The sequence below is a fragment of the Taudactylus pleione genome, unplaced genomic scaffold, assembly GCF_031769625.1.
Source record: "Taudactylus pleione unplaced genomic scaffold, aTauple2 ptg000129l, whole genome shotgun sequence".
NCBI classification, from domain to species: domain Eukaryota; kingdom Metazoa; phylum Chordata; class Amphibia; order Anura; family Myobatrachidae; genus Taudactylus; species Taudactylus pleione.
In genome coordinates, this window is record NW_028284531.1 from 17567421 (window position 1) to 17588064 (window position 20644).

General features: G+C 42.1%; 1 protein-coding gene across 3 annotated transcripts in view; it reads left to right on the top strand.

The window, feature by feature from the left end:
* The window catches only part of FES (FES proto-oncogene, tyrosine kinase), a 119179-nt gene that overhangs the window by 27924 nt on the left and 70611 nt on the right, over positions 1–20644 (top strand). For all 3 annotated transcript variants that reach the window (XM_088472909.1, XM_088472908.1, XM_088472910.1), the window contains 2 exons: positions 6780–6953; positions 13029–13125. In XM_088472909.1, the coding sequence (XP_088329035.1) occupies positions 6780–6953; positions 13029–13125 (271 nt within the window). The remainder of the gene's footprint in view (positions 1–6779; positions 6954–13028; positions 13126–20644) is intronic.

Consider the following 20644-nt stretch of genomic DNA (forward strand, 5'->3'; position numbering starts at 1 on the left):
CTTTATAAACATTACCTCACAGTTTCTTCCTATTTGAGACTGTTAAATCATATGTGATCCTCACAGAGCATTCTGCACGGAATATTCTATTTATACACATGCAAGAGGAGTACTACCTAATCATCAGTGAACATTAGATAAAAATTAATTTGTTTCATCAATAGGTGCTTTTATGGGACTATTCTATTCAATGTATTGAATGTTAAAATTATACAGATTGTTTTATCCAATTCGTGATCTAAGAATTATAGTTATTCCTAATAATATATGTTGAAATGTATTGTTATATATGTGTAATTTATTTTTATATGTGATTAAATTATTATTATTATTGGGAAACCTGACTGCTATATAATTTTTCTGCCATTTCACAACTTGGTTCTAATATATAAGCGCAGTCCCATTCTTAGTATATAGTTTGTCTTTCTCTAGGTGTACACACACCCTGTAATTGTGGACTTGCAGCTGATATGGTAATTATAGATTTTTCTTTAGATTTGGTTATACAACAAAATAACTATAACATTTTTTAAAAGCTAGATTAGCGCCAAAGTCATTTGTTTTTGTGCTTACAAAAAAGGTTGACATATGATTTTATTTCCCAGCATTTTTAATGTTAGGGTTAGGCATTTGTGGGAGGGTTAGGGTTAGTCTGCTGGAGGAGACGGTTAGGTTTTGGCGCTAGGGGGAGGTTGAAGTTTAGGCTATGGTTAGGTTTAGGCACTTGGGGAGGGTTACGGTAAGATACCAGGGAGAGGGTTAGGTTGACCTTTTGCACTGTCGACCTTTTGTCAGACGACATTTTGTATCTGTTGACCTATTGCCTGACGACAATTTGGCGTCAACCTATACATTGTCGACCTTTTATACCACACCACAAAAATACATACAGACTTAGGGCCGGATTCTGAGTCGGACGCACTGCCGATGTCAGACGCAGTTGACTAATTTTTTTTCTTCTGCGCATGTGTCCAGGGTCCGTGCGCACAGAGTAGCAGTTGCGATTAAGACACACAGTCTTAGAGAAGTCTTGAAAATGTATTTGGTGTTCCTGGTGGTGACTAGGAGGATTGAGGGAGGTGGCTGTACAGACGGGCGGAGATGGTCCGTCCTATGAGCGCGTTATGGGAATGCCATAGGCATGTCACTGAAGTGGTTGCAAACTCAGACTCTTCATTGCTCACATTGAAGGTCTTACTCTGCCGGACAATCTGGGGCTGGTACAAGTTTCGATGTTGAGACCAGGGGTGTTTCTAGAGTGGAGGGGGCCCGTGTGCAGTCTCCGACACGGGCCCCCTCCTCTCGGCCCGGCGGCCGGCAGCACACTGAGCTGTGTGCGGCCAGCGCCGGAGTTATAGACTCTGGGCACTAGCGTGTGCCCAGAGTCTATAATGTATGCACAGGTCACCGGGAAAATGGCAGCCGTTGCGGCCATTTTCCCTGTACTGCGCTTGCGCAAACGATGAGAAAATGGCCGCCGCAGCCATTTTCCAGTCATTTTACAGTGCTGGACCCCCGCGCCGATGTGGGACTCCAGAGAGGTAAGTAATATTATGGGTGCAGGGTGTGCAGTGCGGGGCCCCCCTGGACCCAGGGGCCCGTGTTCCCCACACACCCTGCACCCATTATAGATACGCCCCTGGGTGAGACCGTGGTGCTGTCTAAAGATGCAACAACAGTACATTCGAAGTGGGCGTCTCAGTCCTTGCACAGTCAGACGCACTGATGTACACCAGAGAAGTGCTTGTAGCTGCATTTGCATAAAGTCGCAGATGTGCAACTGTCAAAATACGAAGACACGGATTTCACATTGCACTGAACATCAGAAATTATCCCAATGTTAAACTGTTTAATGCAACAATTTGAAAGTTATTGAAGAAATTTGACATGTGTTACAATAGAAACGTCTGATTTGGACTTACCATATTTGACTAAACAGTTGGTAAGGAAAATCATCTTCCTTAAGTTCAGATACCTGAAGGCAGTCTTGCTTGTTGCCCTTTTGAACAGTTAAAACCTTGCAGTTATATTTTAATTTAATAGTAATAATTATTTGAAAGCGCATAAACATGTAACAGTCTTCTTTCCCTTCTCTTTTTCATTTATTGAATAAGTTATATACAGTGTATTGTCAGCCTTAGCACTCCCTGAGGTAGAAAATGACAATGAATTAATACCGTATGTAACAATAAGTGGCTGATATTTTCTTTAAGAAGAGCTTTCTGGTGTGACAGCATATTCTGACTTTATTTTATATTTTTTTCTAATAATATTAATTGGGTTTGGCCATATATCTTCCTAATGCCACAACTGTATGAAATTGCAATTCTTTGTCAGTCTACTTTAAATATGCGAGTTCATTGTTGTAAATAGAGACCTTTATCTGTGGAATATTATGGTTGTTATATTACTTATTTCTAATCTGCTCAATTAGCTGGGGTTACAGTAGAGTTCCTAAAACTCCACTTAGCTGTTAGGGCAATACCTGTAGAGTGGTGACGAGACCCTTATTACCAGTTTGTGAGGTCGTCACCTTCCATTAAAGCTAGACACACTTACTGGTACTTGTAAGCCCCTAGATGTTCAACTCCAAGTAATACTGGTGTATCACCACAAGATGTTACCATGGATTTAAAATTGATATGACACTATAAAGGATGTTCAAATACTGCATACTACTGTAGCTACCGGACACAGAGGTGATGCTGGCCAGAGAATAAGGCACCATTGTTAGATGCCAGATGCAGTTGAGGAACATGACTGGTAACAGACAATTATGTAGATAATACAATCCTGGGTCATATCTGGCAGAAGAGAAACTATAGTTATAGGTGATGCTGGGTAAGGTCTAACGGCAGACTGTAGCGATTAGACGATGACCGTGCATGGCTGGCAGCAGATAGACAGTATAATTTAGTCAGTGCTGGTCAGGGCTAGTGGCAGACAGACAGTAATGTAATCCAGGAACAGGTCAAGGTAAGGTGCAGGAGAAGTCAGCGTTCAAAAGACAAACTAAGCCCACAACAAGTAACAGGGCATAGGAAATAGGAATGCAGGGTCAGCTATTAGGAAAGCAGGAACCATCACTGGCACATGTGATGAAGGGAGGAAGCTGCCTAAAGCTAACTGGCAGGCAGCAGCTGAATAAAAAGCTAGCAAAAAGTGCTGGGCGGAAAAGAGAACTGATGCATGACTTTCTTGTGCTAAAGAGATGTCCTCCAGTTTGGAATGTATGGGTGCACTCTACCTACGGAGTCCCACTTTTGTCAAACTGTAAAAATTCAATGTACTTTTGGCCTGGTATCAATATTTCTTATTGGGCAAGCAAGGCCACACATTAGATTTTCCCACTAGTTTAATTCCATCCGTAATTCCATAGACAGGAAGCACTCGGGCCCCGGCTCTCCTCTCACTCCTATTATTCCAAATCCAAACCCGCTGAGGGACCATTCTCAATGTAATCACCAAAGGGCACATAAGACTGACCGCAGGATCCTGCAACAGATGGGGCTCTAGATTGGCGCCCTAACATGTGATCCAGTCCTGTCTCTACTGGCATATTTGTGTGGTCATCTTCCAATAGCACCTACAGACCCCATTTAAACTGGAACTTATACAGCTGATCAGCCTGAGCTAGCCAAAGGATCTTTTCCAGTGTGTCAACCTATGTGTGTGTGTGTGCGTGTGTGTGTGGCCAAGTGTAACATTGACCTTTGTGAGTGTGTGTGTGTGTGTGTGTGTGTGTGTGTGTGTCCACCTCAACAGATAAGGACCAATTATTAACTAACTGCAGGTCAGGCCTGGCTTTATACAAGCATGTTCAAATTCCTTTGGAGCACTTTTTCTATTACATCTGTTGGAAGTTATTTGTAAGCATCTACTGTATTACTCATTCACTGTAATAATCCTTTCTAGCATTGCTCGCCAGTTTTATAGTTACCGTAGGTGCCTGTAATTTCTCTTTCTGTGACCCCTTCATGCCCCCATACTAGTCTTAATGTATCTGTTCTCTTGTTTGACCTTTATCTGTAAATATTACACATTGCACATAATGTACTAAGCTGACAATTGTGAGATCACATGCTCTTGGATGTAATGCATATTTCCCCCTTTCATCGCCTCCATGTCCTGTACCATTATCCATTCCAACTTTTCATGACTATTAAAAAATATTATGTAGGGGGAATACAATCACAACAATGCCAATATCCCTGACTCACAAGCTCTTGGCACAGTATATTCAGAGTGAGTAAATGTACAGTCATCTCTGACCCAGAACATCTTTTTACTAAATAAAATATTATAATATATATATATATATATATATATTTATTTATATTTCCGTCATTTGGAATGAAAGGATCATTGCTATATAGCTTATCCTGATGAGTCAATAATTTTAACACTAAAGAATAATGAAAAGTTTTTTTGGGGGATTTTCATTCACATTATATTAGCACTTTCGTAGTCTATTGTAAACATTCTAAGGTTCAGTGATGTCATTGTGCACCCATTATTGATACATGTAAAGTGCTGAGTAAAATGTGTGCTCTATATAAATAATAAGTAAATAAATACTATTGTTACACACTGTATATCTAATTTAACATACAGTACACAAACATCACAGTGACCCAACGTGAATACACAATACGCTGCACACATCCACACTGCACAAACACAGACATTTCACATATTCATACATTGAGGGGGTATATAAATATGTACACTGCTACACAATTGCGCCAGCATGTATCTGTTCGTATTTAGAATGACATGTTTTTTGCACTTACAGCCCTTGTGCTCGGAAAGGCAGATTATGGATTTTAGGGCATGATTCAGAGTTGTGCACTATTGGCATCGCTGCTGTGTCTTTGTACTTGGCAGCTAAAATATGCTAATGTCAGAGGAAGAGTCTTGTGTAAATAGGCATAACCTGACAGCTTTTGTGATCTGCTGCTGCATCCGAGGATGTAGCATCAGGTCACTTCATTGGTCATCGGAGAAACCTTCATTGGTCATCAGGTTACCCAGGCTGGTTGCTATATTCATGCATCTGAAGCCAGTGAAGCTGCGTACAAGGACACAGCCACAGGCTTCAGTGCGCCCAGAAAGCGGGCCGATGCGCTCTTGTTTTCTGGGACGCTACCTGATGCCGCCCCCAAATGGCCGTAGCTTGTCATTCAGGCTGCAGCGTCCGGCCAGGCACTGTGAGCCAGCTCATAGAAGGAGATCTGCACATGCACAGTAAGGATCCTGGGAATGCGCAGGTCTTCAAACTTTGGAGTTGTACTCAAACCAATGAAATCATCGACTTTGCGCACAACTCTAAATCAGCCCCTCAAAGTGCAGCGATAAGAGCATGCACTAGTAAGGTAAGCCTGCCCCCTTTCAGATGCATCATAATTTGAGTCACATGGATCTTGAAGTAGCACTTACATAAACTGACTTCAAATTTTGGAGATGATGATGATTGGTATACTGTAGCTCTAAATACATCTATATGCTAAATTTAAGGTTACACATCTCAAGATATATACAATTCAAAATACGAATCTGGAATAGCAAGTGTCTAAATACAGCTTTACCCATGTGCAAAAGGAGCAGCTTTATGCTCAGCCCAAAATCGAGCCCTGAATAAGATGATGCACATAGCCAGATTAGGGCCCTTATTCAGAGCCGCTCACAAAAAACGAGCGCTCACTCTGAATGAGGGCTGACGCTGTTTTTTTTTTAAAATACGGCCTCCTGGCCACTCGCTAAGCTGTGGGTGACCACCCACAGCTTTAGCGAGCGGCCAGGTGATGGTCGCGATGGTCTTGACCATCGCAACCACCGGGGCTTGAGACGAGACCCTTGTGGTAGGGTCTTGTCTGCCGCAAGCCCCAGTGAGCTTTTGGCTCCAATAAATTTTACACTTTAAAAATTCATCAATTTGCTGATCACAATCATATGTTGGATTTCACCGATGCCCCGACCCTGGCATCTTGGGATTGGTGAAGTGGCCAAATACATCGCTGATGTATGGGGGCCTTAAGTGTTGCATGAAAAGGAATTTGAAGTTGATGATGGAGTATGACTGCTAAATTATAATGATGTGAGTTTCAGAGGAAAGGATCATCGTGTGGAAACATTTTGGGACATGACTGAGCTAATTATTATCAGCTGAAGTTAAGTATTGGTGCATGGCTAGAGTGATTAGGTCAAAGATGACTAATGGGCCCCATCCATCTGTGATGGATTGCCATGATCCCGCGATGCTGCAACCCGGCATCGTGGAATTGCAAAAATCCAACATGTTGGATTTTGCCGATTTGCTGATCGCGATCAAAAAATTATCGTGATCGTCAAATCGCCGACATTAAACATGGGAAATGTCTGCGATCCAGCAACGGATCGCAGAACATCGATGGTGGGCGATCGGAAGTTTCTGATCGCATCCCTGCATCGCGACGATCCATCGCAGATGTATGGCCACCTTAAGTAAGTTCATCAGAGGTAAAATGTATTTTAATATTAATATTATACAGTCACTATCACCCTACTCTGAAACATATTCATGGTGGGATTAACTGCTATTATACATAGTCACTATCACCCTACTCTGGTAAATATTCATGGTGGGATTGACTAATTAAGCTTTCTATTGTGTGAAGACTTCAGAATAACGGTTAACTGTTATGAGACCTAGTAATCTCAACTGCAGGAAATAAATGAACAGTGAATTTAGTCACCTTTCTCCATTTTGTCATCTTTTCCAATCTGTCTTACTTTCACAGACCTGGTCCACAATGGTCACTCAGACAGAGAACCTGAGTCACATCTTACGGAATCATTCAGACAATTTACATTCTGGGCCCCTGCGGAAGCTAAGTGATCTCATTCTGGAAAAACAGAAGCTGAAAAAGTCATATGCTGAGCAGTGGCAATTTCTCAACCAGGATTATGTGAAGGTGATTTAATACATGTCCTTGGAAATTTGATTCAATATGTATAGTATTGTTATTGTATTATGGTAGAAATGTAATTTCCATTAGATGAGCAGACCTCTGGCACATGGTATATAGTATGTTGGCACCGGCATAGATCATCTTTCCAGAAACTCATCTGTAGAAAAACAATTCCATTATCTGTGTTTTTATTCTACGTTCTACATAGTAAAGAATGCAGAATTTGCAGAAAGCTTACTTACCATCAGAGATCTACAATTCAATTTCTTTACTTCTTTATCCTTTTTTTACCTGTTTTATATGTGTCCGCACGTCAGCTTGGGATGGGGGAGTGCAGTATTGGGGCACAAACGCTTGCTGGTAAATATTAAATTCCATGAACATTTTTAATGGCGAATGTATTTTATGCAGATGGGATGGTGCTGAGTTTGGGGTCATGGTGCTATGTGGCAATGTAAATGGGGTAAGAAAGCTGGCTTAAGGAGAAGAAATCTAAATCTGCGCCTGGATAACTAATAGCCTTGATTTTGAGAAAGGGATGCTTCTATCTATTATCTATCTAGCTAGCTATCTATCTATCTATCTGTCTGTCTGTCTATCTGGCTTCTATCAATTTATCTGTCTGTCTATCTGGCTTCTATCTATCTGTCTGTCTATCTGGCTTCTATCAATTTATCTGTCTGTCTATCTATCTGGCTTCTATCTATCTATCTGGCTTATATCTATCTGGTTTCTATCTATCTATCTATCTGGCTTATATCTATCTGGTTTCTATCTATCTATCTATCTATCTATCTATCTATCTATCTATCTATCTATCTATCTATCTGTCTGGCTTCTATCTATCTATCTGGCTTATATCTATCTGGTTTCTATCTATCTATCTATCTATCTATCTATCTATCTATCTATCTATCTGTCTGGCTTCTATCTATTTATCTATCTGATTAAAAAAAACAAAAAAATCAAATTTAACCAATTTGAGCAATCGTTTTTGTCTGTTTTCCAGTGTTTTAAACCATATAATCGATTGTCATTTGCTCCCATACATTACCAGATTTTTATTCCAACCAGCCAGATTGTACAGATATCTGACAGATAATTGTATAGTGTATGCCCAGCATATCTGGCTTCTATCTATCTATCTATCTATCGATCGATCGATCGATCGATCTATCTATGTGCTGTATCTATCTATCTACCTACCTACCAACCAGTGTTGTTAGTTTTTGCCAGACCTTGGTAAGCATGTGCCTTCAGGTGAAAGTACATGTTAAAAAAAAGACTGAGATAACTTGCTGTGGGACAGCTCCTCTGTAACTGTGGGTGTTGTTGCAGCAATAGCTGTGAGCTGCCATTACTGCTCATAGTTGTAGTTGAAGTGTAGGTCAGAGGCGGATTTAGTGATCAGCCTGCCCATGGTGCAAAATTATTGGCCGCCACCCCCCCCACCCCCTCCCACGAAAATGTAAAAATTGTGGCACTTCCATAGTATAGAATATAATGTGCCCTCCCCGTAGTATAGAATGTAAAGTGCCTCCCCCCTCCCTATAGTATAGGATATTTTGTAACTCCCCTCTCCCTAGAATATAGAATATAATGTGCCTCCCTATGGTATAGAACTCCCTTCTCTATATAACAGTGTACACCTGCTGATTGTTCTCACCGGCAACCGTGTCCTGCCTTTTATAATGGGGGAGGGATCTGCAGCAGTGCCCAGTCTGGTACTACTCCGTACTGGTGCGCCAATAGGTTGCACAGCACTGATGTTTCTGTATGAATCACCTGCCACATTAATTTGACGGGCAGCAGGTGAATTTTGCTGAGTGGACCATCCAAGAAAAACAGCGTTTGGAGAACACTAGATACAGGTCGAGATAGCTGCTAGACACAGGGGTCTACTTATCAAGCAAGCAGTGAAAAGTGTGGAGCAGTGGAGAATTTGCCCACAGCAACCAATCAGCTCCTACCTTTTATTTCATAGACTGTACTTGATAAATGCTACTTCAAAGCTTTGGTTGCTATGGGAAACTTCCTCACTGATTCACTTCCCCACACTTTTCACTGCTTGATAAATAGACCCCACAGGGAGGGATGAGGCTGAAAAACACAATATATGCTTTCCTTTTATTAGCTTTTTTTGCTGTTAAAGGATAATTGACCCCAACATTTTATTTTGGGTGATATATCTCTAATTACAACTGATTCCAGAAAATTAGTTACCAGGAGTCCGTGGTTTCACACAACTCCAAAGGTGCGGCCCAATTAATGCAGTGGGTTGCCCAAAAGTGATAGTAATGTATTTTCCTTTTACCCGCATCTGAAGTCCTATCTCGTACTACGGTCCCACAAATGAAAGCCGTGTGAACCTGCTTATACGCTTGGTGGTCATATAGTTGCATTGGCACAAGAATTATGTTTCTGTTGAGCGATTACATTGTTTTAGATGCCCTTGGCTGGGCGTCTATACGAATAGGTGCCCGACGGAGCAAATCGATTGTTGCTCTGGGCCTGATTCAGACCCGGTCGCAAGCGCTGAGTGCTCGCAACTGGGTTGATGGTGGCCCAGAGCGCATGCGCGAGACCCGGATAGCGACGGAGTGCACTCCGTCGCTCCGGGTCTCGCAAAAACAAAGGGGGCGAGCTGTCGATGTTAAGTGACAGCGTACCCCATTTGGTGGGCGGGCTGGGGGGGTGGCTGCCCAAACTGATGCGTTCCCATGAGAACGCCTGTCGTTTGGGGGCGGCCCCAACTGACATCACGAGTGATGTCAGTGGAGAGCTTCCGGCTCTGTTAGAGCCGAAAGCTCTCTGGGGCTTGCGATGAACGAGACCCTACCACAAGGGTCTCGTCGCAAGCCCGATGGTCGCGATGGTCTTGACCATCGCGACCATCATCATGGCCGCTCGCTATAGCTGTGGGTGGCAACCCACAGCTATGCGAACGGCCGGGAGGCCGCTCCATAAAAAAAAAAAAAAAAAGACGCCCTGATTCAGAGCGAGCACTCTTTCAGAGTTTCCGGCTCTGAATCAGGGCCACTGTTCGGACGCCTAATTCTGCATGGAGACACACACACATTTCTTCTTGCAGCCTTCTGAGGTGCGAGAAGAAATGTGTACAAAGTCCGTTTTTTTTGGGTGTCCTAACCACTTCTTTAGATGGGTTTAGCCACTGTGCGCAGGCGGTGCTTGTAGATACGATAAATCCTAATGGGCGCCTGATCGCAAAAACAACTGAATTGCTCTGTCGGGCACCTATTTTTATAGACGGCCAGCAGGGGATGGGCAAAACATTTGAATCGCCCCCTATGAGTCTACATTTTGTATGGATGACATACCCGATGACATCATGTTTGATATCACTGATCACATAAGTGACATCATTTTTGACAATGAGGAATACTATGGATGACCTAAAAAAAGGTACAGCATAGTTGGTGACATCAGTTGTTGCCATCCTGATGATATATAAATAGGTTCAAATTTATTAGACTATAACAGATTACACAATTGATGACATAGCAATAGGTGACACCAGAGGTGTCAAAATATTAATAATGACAATAGGAGAAGTAAAAGACTATATAGGACAATACTCACCAAATATAATTTGATAATTTCACAATTGGGGAATCTCAGTGAGAACATAAATCAGAATGAGTGATATTACCAATGACATCAGCATGAGTGACATCAATGGTGACATCATGATGAGTGACACACTATGGCATTGCAATGGGTGACATTTTTTTCAATTAGGTTGTCTTTTTATTGTGTTGTTTGCTTATCAGAAAAACATACTGTATCCTACACTAACAAGCCCTAGCAATAGCAAAACAGTTAGTCTTTAATAGGGATTTCAGTTTCAGCACAGGTCTATAGGGTGCTCTTAAAATGTGAGTAGGTACAACATTAATTTAAAGGATTGACAAGCACATTTAATTCAGATTTTTCTGAATTGTAATGGAGTTAATTCTTCATGACCCTCTTCAGTTTAACAAGATAATTATGTGTTTGCATGCACACTAAGCAGATAACGTCATCACTGCACTGATGAGACCTAACGATGGCAATCTTTATTTATTTGGGGGAACTCTGATTAGCACTGGCCAATGTCATGCTCTTTAAACCCATGGGTATTATAGTTCTTAAATATTTGTTCTCCTGAATTCATAATATGTAAAATTACTGATGACGCTCAGTGATAGTGGCAAGACATGGGAGGACAGAATAGTGCTTGGCATTGTATTACAGTTGGATATCATTGATGGCATTACAATGAGTTACTTTATTTATGAATCAATATTGATGTATTCATAAAGGGAAACATCGCTATTGACATAATAATACATAACATTACAATCAGTTCCTTCTCTGATGATATCACAATGTGAGTTTTCTTTTTTCAATAATAATTTTTATTATTTTCAACACAAAGGAAAGAAAAAAGAGGGTTACAGTAAAAAAAAAAAAAAGAAACGAAAGCACAGGGCAAGGAAAAACATTACGCAAATCTGAAGCAGACATTATATACAGCAGTTCACAGGTCACATCTAAAGAATTCGGCCATGATATTTTATAGGGATGTAGTTATGAGATCGGCAGCCACGATGCCACCGGTCTCAATACCGACAGGGGAATCCCTACAAGGGACTTAAGATAGGCGTCGAAATACCGACGCCTAACTTAATCCCGATGATGGAACGCTGAAGGATGCCAGCCTGACCGGGGTGCCCTTAGCGTTAGACACGGGGGAGGGAGGTTTAGAGAGTAAAACAAAATTTTTAATTAATGTGCTTATGTTTTTATTTGTTTGTGTATAATTTATGTTATCATTTTATTATTAAATATCCCTTTTTTGTGAACCAAGTCGTATTAGATCATTGGATCAGGAGAACCTCTATGTAATTATATATGCTATAGTATTAACTATCTATTTTTGTTTGTATATTTGTATTTAGAAACTATTTGCAATAAGTGTCTGAGTGGTATTATCGGATCCCACATGGTTATTATTGATATTCATTTTATACCTTTGAAATTAGCGCTGTTCATTCCCTTCTTTTTTTGTAATCAGCATCTTCTTGATCGCAGAGTACATACTTGTATAGGGGCTGATTCTGGGTTGTAAAATTCTCTGAACACGGACGAACGTTTTTTTGCTTACCGAGCATGCACAGATACAGATTTATGCTTTGTTGCTTATCTTCTTCCTAGTCGGGCAGAACTTGCCCGGCTCTATCATTCCGTGAAATTGGGCTTTTCGGGATGGGAACTGAGTGACAACAATGTGATCACATGGAACCACCCTGACTTGTGGGAGTGTCATGGGCATGTATCAAGAGCTCCGTGTGATTCTGAGTGGTGTGTACGGATGAAGGAAGCCCGTTTCTGACACATCTCTTGAACCTAGCATGGGGCTGATGCAAGGGCCGATACTAATGATGACGAATGCTCCGGCTGGTGTAAAACCAGCAACGGCTTTCTGCTTGTAGACGCACAGAACGAAATCTGGCATTAGCATCTGGCTTCTGCGGCTTCCCACCACAGCTACAACCAAGTTTTCATGCAACTCAGAATCAGCCCTATTCTATGGAATGTGAATCTTAATGAGGAAATGTGGACAATAATCAAAACTGGACCTCAAGCAATGTAGGTGTCAGCTTTCAAAGTGAAAGTCCTACTGTATATATTCCTCCACAGGAATTGTGCTCTTTATTTATATGATGTGTGTGTCGTGTTCAAAAGGCTGCTGAATGCATCTCAGAACAACTGTACCATAGATGCATATAAAAAACAATGGTGGTGCAGGCTTGAGTAATACAGATGGTTAGTTTGGAGCAGCTCTAGTTTGTGCTTGTGACACAATTGTAGATGGTCATTAATTCACAGTCACATGAAGTAATATAGGATGAAAAGCTTATACTGATTTTTCTCTAAAAAATTTTTTTTACCGAAAAGGAATTAAATTTCATTAAGAGATTGTCATCCTAGCAGCCACTTGATTTAAATTTTACAAAATTAGACTCCTGAGTCCCAGCTATACCTAAAACACATGTATTCATTGTCATTCCATAGACTACACAACAGGAGATAGAAAACATAAAGACTCAATATCGGAGTAAAGTAAAAGATACATTACAATCCAAGAGAAAGTACCAAGAGGCAAATAAAGGTAAGTACATTTTATATATAAAATACTCACAATATTTTAGCCAATCTGGGTGACAATGCTCAGGCCAAACTCATGTTGGTGAGAAGGGCAAGCCTTAATTCTACCATTATCTGTCTGTTGAATCATTTGATGGAAGCCCTAATGGGCTATACATAAATCTGCCAGCCTCCCCCTCAATAATTAACCCTGCAGCTGGACATTACACGTCAATAGCCAATCGCAGGTCACCATGCTGATAGTTAAAAGAAATTCACCTAATAAGCATAAAGGTTTACATGTTGCCTAATATCTTGTGATCCATAACATAATCCCAACACAAACCAAATGTTTTTTTTGTTTTAACCTCATACTTAACTGAGATCTGCTATGTACATTTACAGATGACTAAGGAGGTCTGTTTATAAATTTGAGAAAAAAACTTTCTCCTGTGTATTTACACTCAGATTTTTATGGGGCATTCACAATTAAGCAAATGATTAGGAAGCTGGAAGCTTTGCAAGATCCCCATCGATCAAAGCTGAATGTGCATACGCGGCCAGGGGCTGCAAATGTGCATTCTGTAGTCACTCCTCGCTGGCTGCATTAAGCTGCTGCTTAGAAGGAGAAAACCAATGAATAGCAAAAGGAGCATCAGATTGCTGAATACAGAGGAAATAAGAATGCTAAATTTTATAAATAGACTCCTAAATTGTATATTAGGCCATTTAAATATATGAACTGCTTTTAGTGTGCTCAACATTTTTATTTCTCGGTTGACAAACCATTGACTGTTTCTGGGCTAATATTTTTGGATATATCAGTTCTATCTTAAAACTGTTCGAGATACAATTGGTAATTTTCTAAAAACGAGTTCTAGTACCTAATTTAGCTATCTCCATTGGTGTAACTAAGATACTTCCAATTATGTTATCTTATACACTTCCTCCTTTTGGATTGCATAAATAGAACACCCTCATAATTTCCCATCTGAACTATAGTAACCCTATATTTCTTATTCCTATCCCTCTTGCATTTTCTTTTACATTGTCTTTGACCTTATGGTTATAATGCTCTAAAACCCTGTACACACTGAACGATTTATTTGAACGATAATGATATCTTTGAACGATATATCGTTCAAATTGTCCAGTGTGTATGCACTTACCGAGGAACGATGCGCGATCCAGCAGGTCGTTCATGATATCCCCAGTCGTCTGTACATGCAGTCCAATCTGGGGATATCGTTAGCGATGCCATGCTGCCGAATGCAGCATGGCAAACCCCCCCTCCCGCGTGGTCGTTAGTTGTTGCCGGCATCAGCAAGTGTGTATGCACTTGCCGATGCCAGCATGCTCGCCGTGCCCACCGCATCCAACATCGTTCTGTACACACATCGTCCAGTGTGTACAGGGCTTTACTATGATCTACATCAGTGTTTCCCAAACTCATTCCTCAGGGAGCACTAACAGTGCATGTTTTCCAGGTCTCTGCACAGAGGGCCTGATTCAGACCCGCTCGCTAGCAAGTGGCCGCTCGTTGCTGTCGATGTTCGCTAATGTGCGCATGCGTGTAGTTCGTAGTGCGCATGCGCAAACTAGTACGAGTGATCGGAATGTGCTCGCTCGCCCTGCAAAGACAGCCCAGTGGAATGAGTGACAGGAGAGGCCGTTTGTGGGTGTTAACAGGGGCAGGGCAGTAGTAACAGGGGAGAGGAGTTGCGGACGAAGGCATGCCTGAGTGTTTCAACGCCGTTTCAGAGGTGTGCATAATTAACAGGCAGCGTCATAGCACACGTCACCAGGTTGAATTTTACACTGAACTGCTCGCAGTGCTTGAAGTAGGGTACAGTCATCCGCAAGCGATGCGGTCAGATCCAATGGAACCTGATGTACCAATGGTTGTTTATACTTCCTGGAGATGACGTACGCTAGTGGGCGTCTGTAAACACAAAGTGATCGCTCGCCAAGACATAGTGGGCGTGCTTATGCCTTGCCATGCGAGCGCCAGCCTTGACGTCACTTAAATGAATTTAAATACGCAGGGAGCGAGTGGTCGCATCTAGCGAGCAGGTCTGAATCAGGCCCAGAATCACAAGTGAAATAATTAGCTCCACCTGTGGATGTTTTAAAATGTATTAGCAAGTAATGAATACACTTGTGCACCAACTAGGAAAAATGGAAACCATGCGCTGTTAGTGCTCCCTGAGAAATGAGTTTGGGAAACACTGATCTACATAATGCTGATTTATTGTCTAACTTTTCATTAGGAGACAATATAATGAAACATTACTCATTCTAAAACGAATTTATTTTCTAGATAACTTCATGCTGAATTAAAAAGTGTTTTCCTGCCTTATAGAATATTCAAATGTTATTGTAACTTAATGCCTAGCATGTATTTTCTTCAATGATGTGGCCCAGGTTACATTGGATATTATGGGGCATATTTACTAAGCCACAGTTTGTCTAAGCCACCAATAATATTACTATTATTATTATTATTGTTATCCTTTATTTTTATGGCGCCTCAAGGGTTCCGCAGCGCCTTACAAATGAGCAAAACAAGAAAACAGTGACTTACAGTACAAACAATGCAGAGCAAGCAGATGATTTATAATCATTGCTGCATCTGCAATCATCACACTCAAATAAGTAGCAGGGCAGCAGCAACCAAAGGTTAGGTGTCGTTGTAGGGAGCATAAGATAGTGCAAGTAAGGGAAAGGAGAAGCACATGAGGGAAGAGGGCCCTGCTCGTGAGAGTTTACAATCTAATGGGGAGGGGCAGATAGACAGGGTTGACACAGATGGGGTAGACAGTGAGGAACGAGCAAAGAACCGTGGGTTAGGATGAGAGCTGGATGGCTTTGATGAAGAAGTGAGTTTTAAGAGCCCTTTTGAAGTTTAATAGAGAGGTGAAGAGTTTGATAAGGTTAGAGGAAATGGTTGTGCTGCCAATAGATAATTAAATTGTGGGAGGTTGGGAAGATTATTAGCTCAGTCTTAGACATGTTAAGTTTAAGAAAGCGCTGGAACATCCAGGGAGAGATGGCAGAGAGACAGTTGGAGATATGAGAGAGGAAAGGTAGATCTGAGTATCATCAGCTAAGAGATTATGTTTGAGGCCAAAAGAGCTGATGAGCCCACGTAGAGAGGATGTATAGAGGGAGAATAGGAGAGGTCTTAAGCTGGCCATCCACTATACAATTTTCTGTCAGATATAACTGTCCAATCTGGCTGGTTGGAATGAAAACCTGGTAAAGTATGGGAGCAAATGACAATCAATCATATGGTTTTAAACACTGAAAAAGGGACAAAATAATTTGTTCAAATTGGTTCAATTTGTGTGTTTTAACTAGGGATGTGCAGGCTCGGATAGGTTCGAGTTTGCACGTTGAGATCGGATTTTTCCCTCCAAAAAAACGGAACTCAGAAAGAGGCTAAACGTCATCTTACATGGACGAACATCATCATTCCTGGACTTTTGTCCATGTAAGATGACGTTTAGCCTCTTTCTGAGTTCGGTTTTTTTGGAGGGAAAAATCCGAACTCAACGTGCAAACTCGAACCTATCCGAGCCTGCACATCCCTAGTTTTAGCCAATTTGTCTGAACAACCATTTTTGCCTATTTTCCAGTGTTTGTGAGCAAGTGGACAATTGTCATTTGCTCCCATACATTACCAGGTTTTCATTCCAACCAGCCAGATTGGACAGTTATATCTGACAGAAAATTGTGTAGTGGATGGCCAGCTTTAGAACTAGAGATGTGCGGTATGGTTTTACTAGGATATGTTCGGATCTCAAAAACATCATCATATTGGCTATCCGGCTGTCACGTGTTTTGGATAGCCAATAAGAGAAATCCAAATTAATCTGAACTTGCGATATATGGCAATAAAAACCGAATAAAACCAAACCCGCACATCTCTATTTAGAACAGATCCTTGGGGGACACCTACTGTTAGTGGAAGTGCAGGTTAAGTGGAGTCATGAGAGGAGATGGAGAAAGAGCAGTCAGAAAGGTAGGAGGACAGCCAAGAGAGAGCAGTATCCTGCAGACCAAGGGAGTGAAGGATTTGCAGGAGTAGAGGGAGGTCCACAGTGTCTAAAGCATTAGAGAGGTTGAAAAGAATGAATAAGAGTAGTGGCCCTTGGATTTGGCAGCAAGGAGATCATTATTGAGTTATGTGGGGGCAATTTCAGGGAAGTGGAGAAGCCAGAAGCCAGACTAAAATGGTCAATCAGGGAATGGGAGGAGAGAAAGTCTGTTGCAGACAATCCGCTCAAGGAGTTTGGATGCAAATGGGAGGAGAGAGATGGGGACGTAGTAGGAGTAAGTGTTAGGATCAAGGGTGGGTATTTAAGAATGGGGGAGACAAGGGCATGTTTGAATGCAGAGGGGACAGTCCCTGATGTGGGGGAGTGATTAAAGAGGTGGGCAAGATGGGAACAAGCAACAGGAGGGAGGTAGCAGAGGTGGTGGGAGTGGATAGGTTCAAAGGGGTAGGTGGAAATAACCAACTTTCACAGTGTCATGTGACATCAACGTTTTTACTATGTTGCCAAATCAAATCCTTTCATCTAATATCTATGTCCAAGATGTTTCCTAATTTAAGGATAAACTCAAATATGCAGAGTATCCTCTTCCTTGACTAGCATCCTGCTCAATTCATTTCCTGCAGCCACTGGCACATTCTCTTTATTTGAGCCAATAAATGAAGATGAAGTATCTACTCTTTGATTAACTACCTGTCCCCTTGACACTATACCCTCACAAATCAGATGAGCCCTGAGGGCGGGGGGGGCACCAAAATATAACTTGCCTCCGGGCGTCTGGCATGAACTTACACCACTGACTAGGGGGGATGGTTAGGGTTAGACACTAGGGGTAGAGATAAGGTTTAGGGTGTGGGAAGGGAGGGTTAGGTTTAGGGGTAAGGTTAGGATACTTACCAACAGGTGTCGGTATCCTTACCCTGTTGGGATGCTGGCATTGGGAATTCTGACTGCCGGGATCCCGAGCACCAGCATCTTGTACTCAACCCTTCTGGACAAATATTAATTCTGACACCTGGTATAGCTCAAGGTTTTAACGACATTGCCCTGACCTATCCTGGTCCTCTTTCTGCTTATCTAATTGTTTTTTCAATGTTCATTTCTCTTCTGAGGTTCTCAGAAATCTCCTTTGTTCGTGGCATAATACACTTCCACAAACATGTGTTGTGAACATCAGACTTTCATAGATCCCTGTTCTTTTAAAAAGACTGGATGTCCACTCACACCTGATTATCATCCCATAGATTGAAAATACCTGACTCTAATTTCACTTTCAAAATATCTGCTAAGCCTAAAGGTTCACATACTTTTGCCACTTACAGATGTGATATTGGATCATTTTCCGCCCCCCCAAAAAAGAGCATTTCTAATGTATTTGTCTCATGTATCTACTTTTAGGACTCGTGTGAAAACCTGAGGTAGTTTTAGGCCAAATTTCAGCAGAAATATAGAAAATTCTGAAGGGTTCACAAACTTTCAAGCACCACTGTGACTGTAACCCTTGTATTTATAATTGGATTAGTTTCAAAGGTGGCAGTCTTTTTGTCATTAGCTAGTGTGTAGGTGCAAATCATAGGCCGTATCCCTAATATAGAACATAAATTAGCTTTAATTATCAAAAAGAAAACCACAAACCTAACTTACTTGTTCACCCACCATATACGTCTTTATAATGGGTGCAAGGTGCGCGGTGCCAAACACCGCACAACCTGCACTTATAGTTAATAATATACTTACCTCTCCGCAGATTCCGATGTGCTGTTCCGCAGCGCCAGACCGGCGCTGCAGAGCACCAAAAACCCACTGGGAAAATGGCGACGGTCATTTTAACACTGATCTGCGCATGCACAGAAAATATGTCCCAGGACAATGGGCGCGGGCGCCATTGTTCCGAAGACCCGCGCATGCGCAGTAAATTCTGGCATGAAACCAGAATCTACAGCATTCAGTGTGCTGACAGAGAGGAGGGGGCCCAAATGGAAACTGCACACGGGCCCCCTCCTCTCTCAAAACGCCCCTGTCACCCACCTGTATCAATGGGTAGCTAGACCTCTTACCACTTTGACTGTAGTGTTCCACACACCATACACAGTCTGTGTACTGCTGAAATACCCTCCTTGGACAGTCAATGTGATCACTTGATGTGGTTCCAGTAATTCAGAGATAGGATGCCTTCCTGTGTCCAACTGATCACTATAGCATACTTGGGTCTCTCTCAGAATCCAACTTGCACTAGACTTTGGCCTGCAAGTTCTTGTCTGGGGGTATCCTGTTCTCAGGAACATACCTTTTTTTTTCGAACAGATTACTTAACCATGTTTATGATTTGCTGTTTCACTGGCATTTAAATGAATAGTGTGTACGGGCCCTTAAATACTTCTATCATACTTGCCTGCTTTCAGCTTCCTTCTTCCGGGCGGGGGGGGGGCATGTCGCGTCTGAAATGGGGCATGACGCATGGATGATGCTCCATTGGGGCGGAGCATGGGTGTGACCGGGCGATCATGTCATCGTTGCCCGGCCCCCTCATCACAGTGGCAAAATTAACGGCATTGTGAAGCAGGGCGGGGCCACGATGACGCGATTCAGCTGCAGGGGTTCCTATTGTTACCGCGGGTGGGGGGCCGGACTGGTCCTTTCCAGGGGGCCAGGAGTGGCACCCGATTTTCGGGAGGCTCCCAGCTGAATCGGGAGGGTAGGAAAGTTGCTTCTATGCCTCTTGTCTTTTATTAGCCAACAAAATCTTCACTGTCTTCAAAACTGAATTCCAACTTTACACCTTTATTTGCTAGCAGATTATACAGTGTTCCATGATGCCATCCCTATTAAAGGGACCCCGGTCGTTTCAGTCTGCCTACTGCTCCTCCTTCAAAAATGCCTGCTGCTTTTAAATTTGTAAACTTCTATGTGCTTTAGCACTGAAACCAAAGGAGCTGTGTTTTAGCATGTAGTGTCCTGACTCCATTAAGTGGATGCACTCAGTCAGTGAAACTGAGAAAGATTAGTTACTCAAGGGCCTATTCATCATAACTTAAAACTCTCTGGAGGTAATTAGGTTTAGAACTCGCATGGAGTTCTACCTAATTACCAGAGGAATTCATCATTCCTCCTCTCCATAACTGTCTGTTCCGAAAAGCTGTCATTTTTGCGATGACAGCTTTTCAGGAAATAGATAGTTTTCCCTGTCTACTCTACCTTACTGCAGCTGGATCTGTGCTGCGCATGCACTGTTACATTCGTAAAACCAGCTTATGCGCAGCACTACCTACAGCTACGGTAATTTTGTGTGTCCCCTCCAACCCCCCATCCCCCCTCCGCATACCTCCCACCTGTCCCGCACTCACCTGCCCACTGTAGCGCCTCCGGCTCCGGTGGCTGTATGGACACTGTGTTTTCCCAGCAGAACACTGTACAGTTTAGAATAAAAACAAAACTTTTTTTTTTTCTACACTTTATTGTGTTCTGCTGGAAGAACACAGTGTCCAT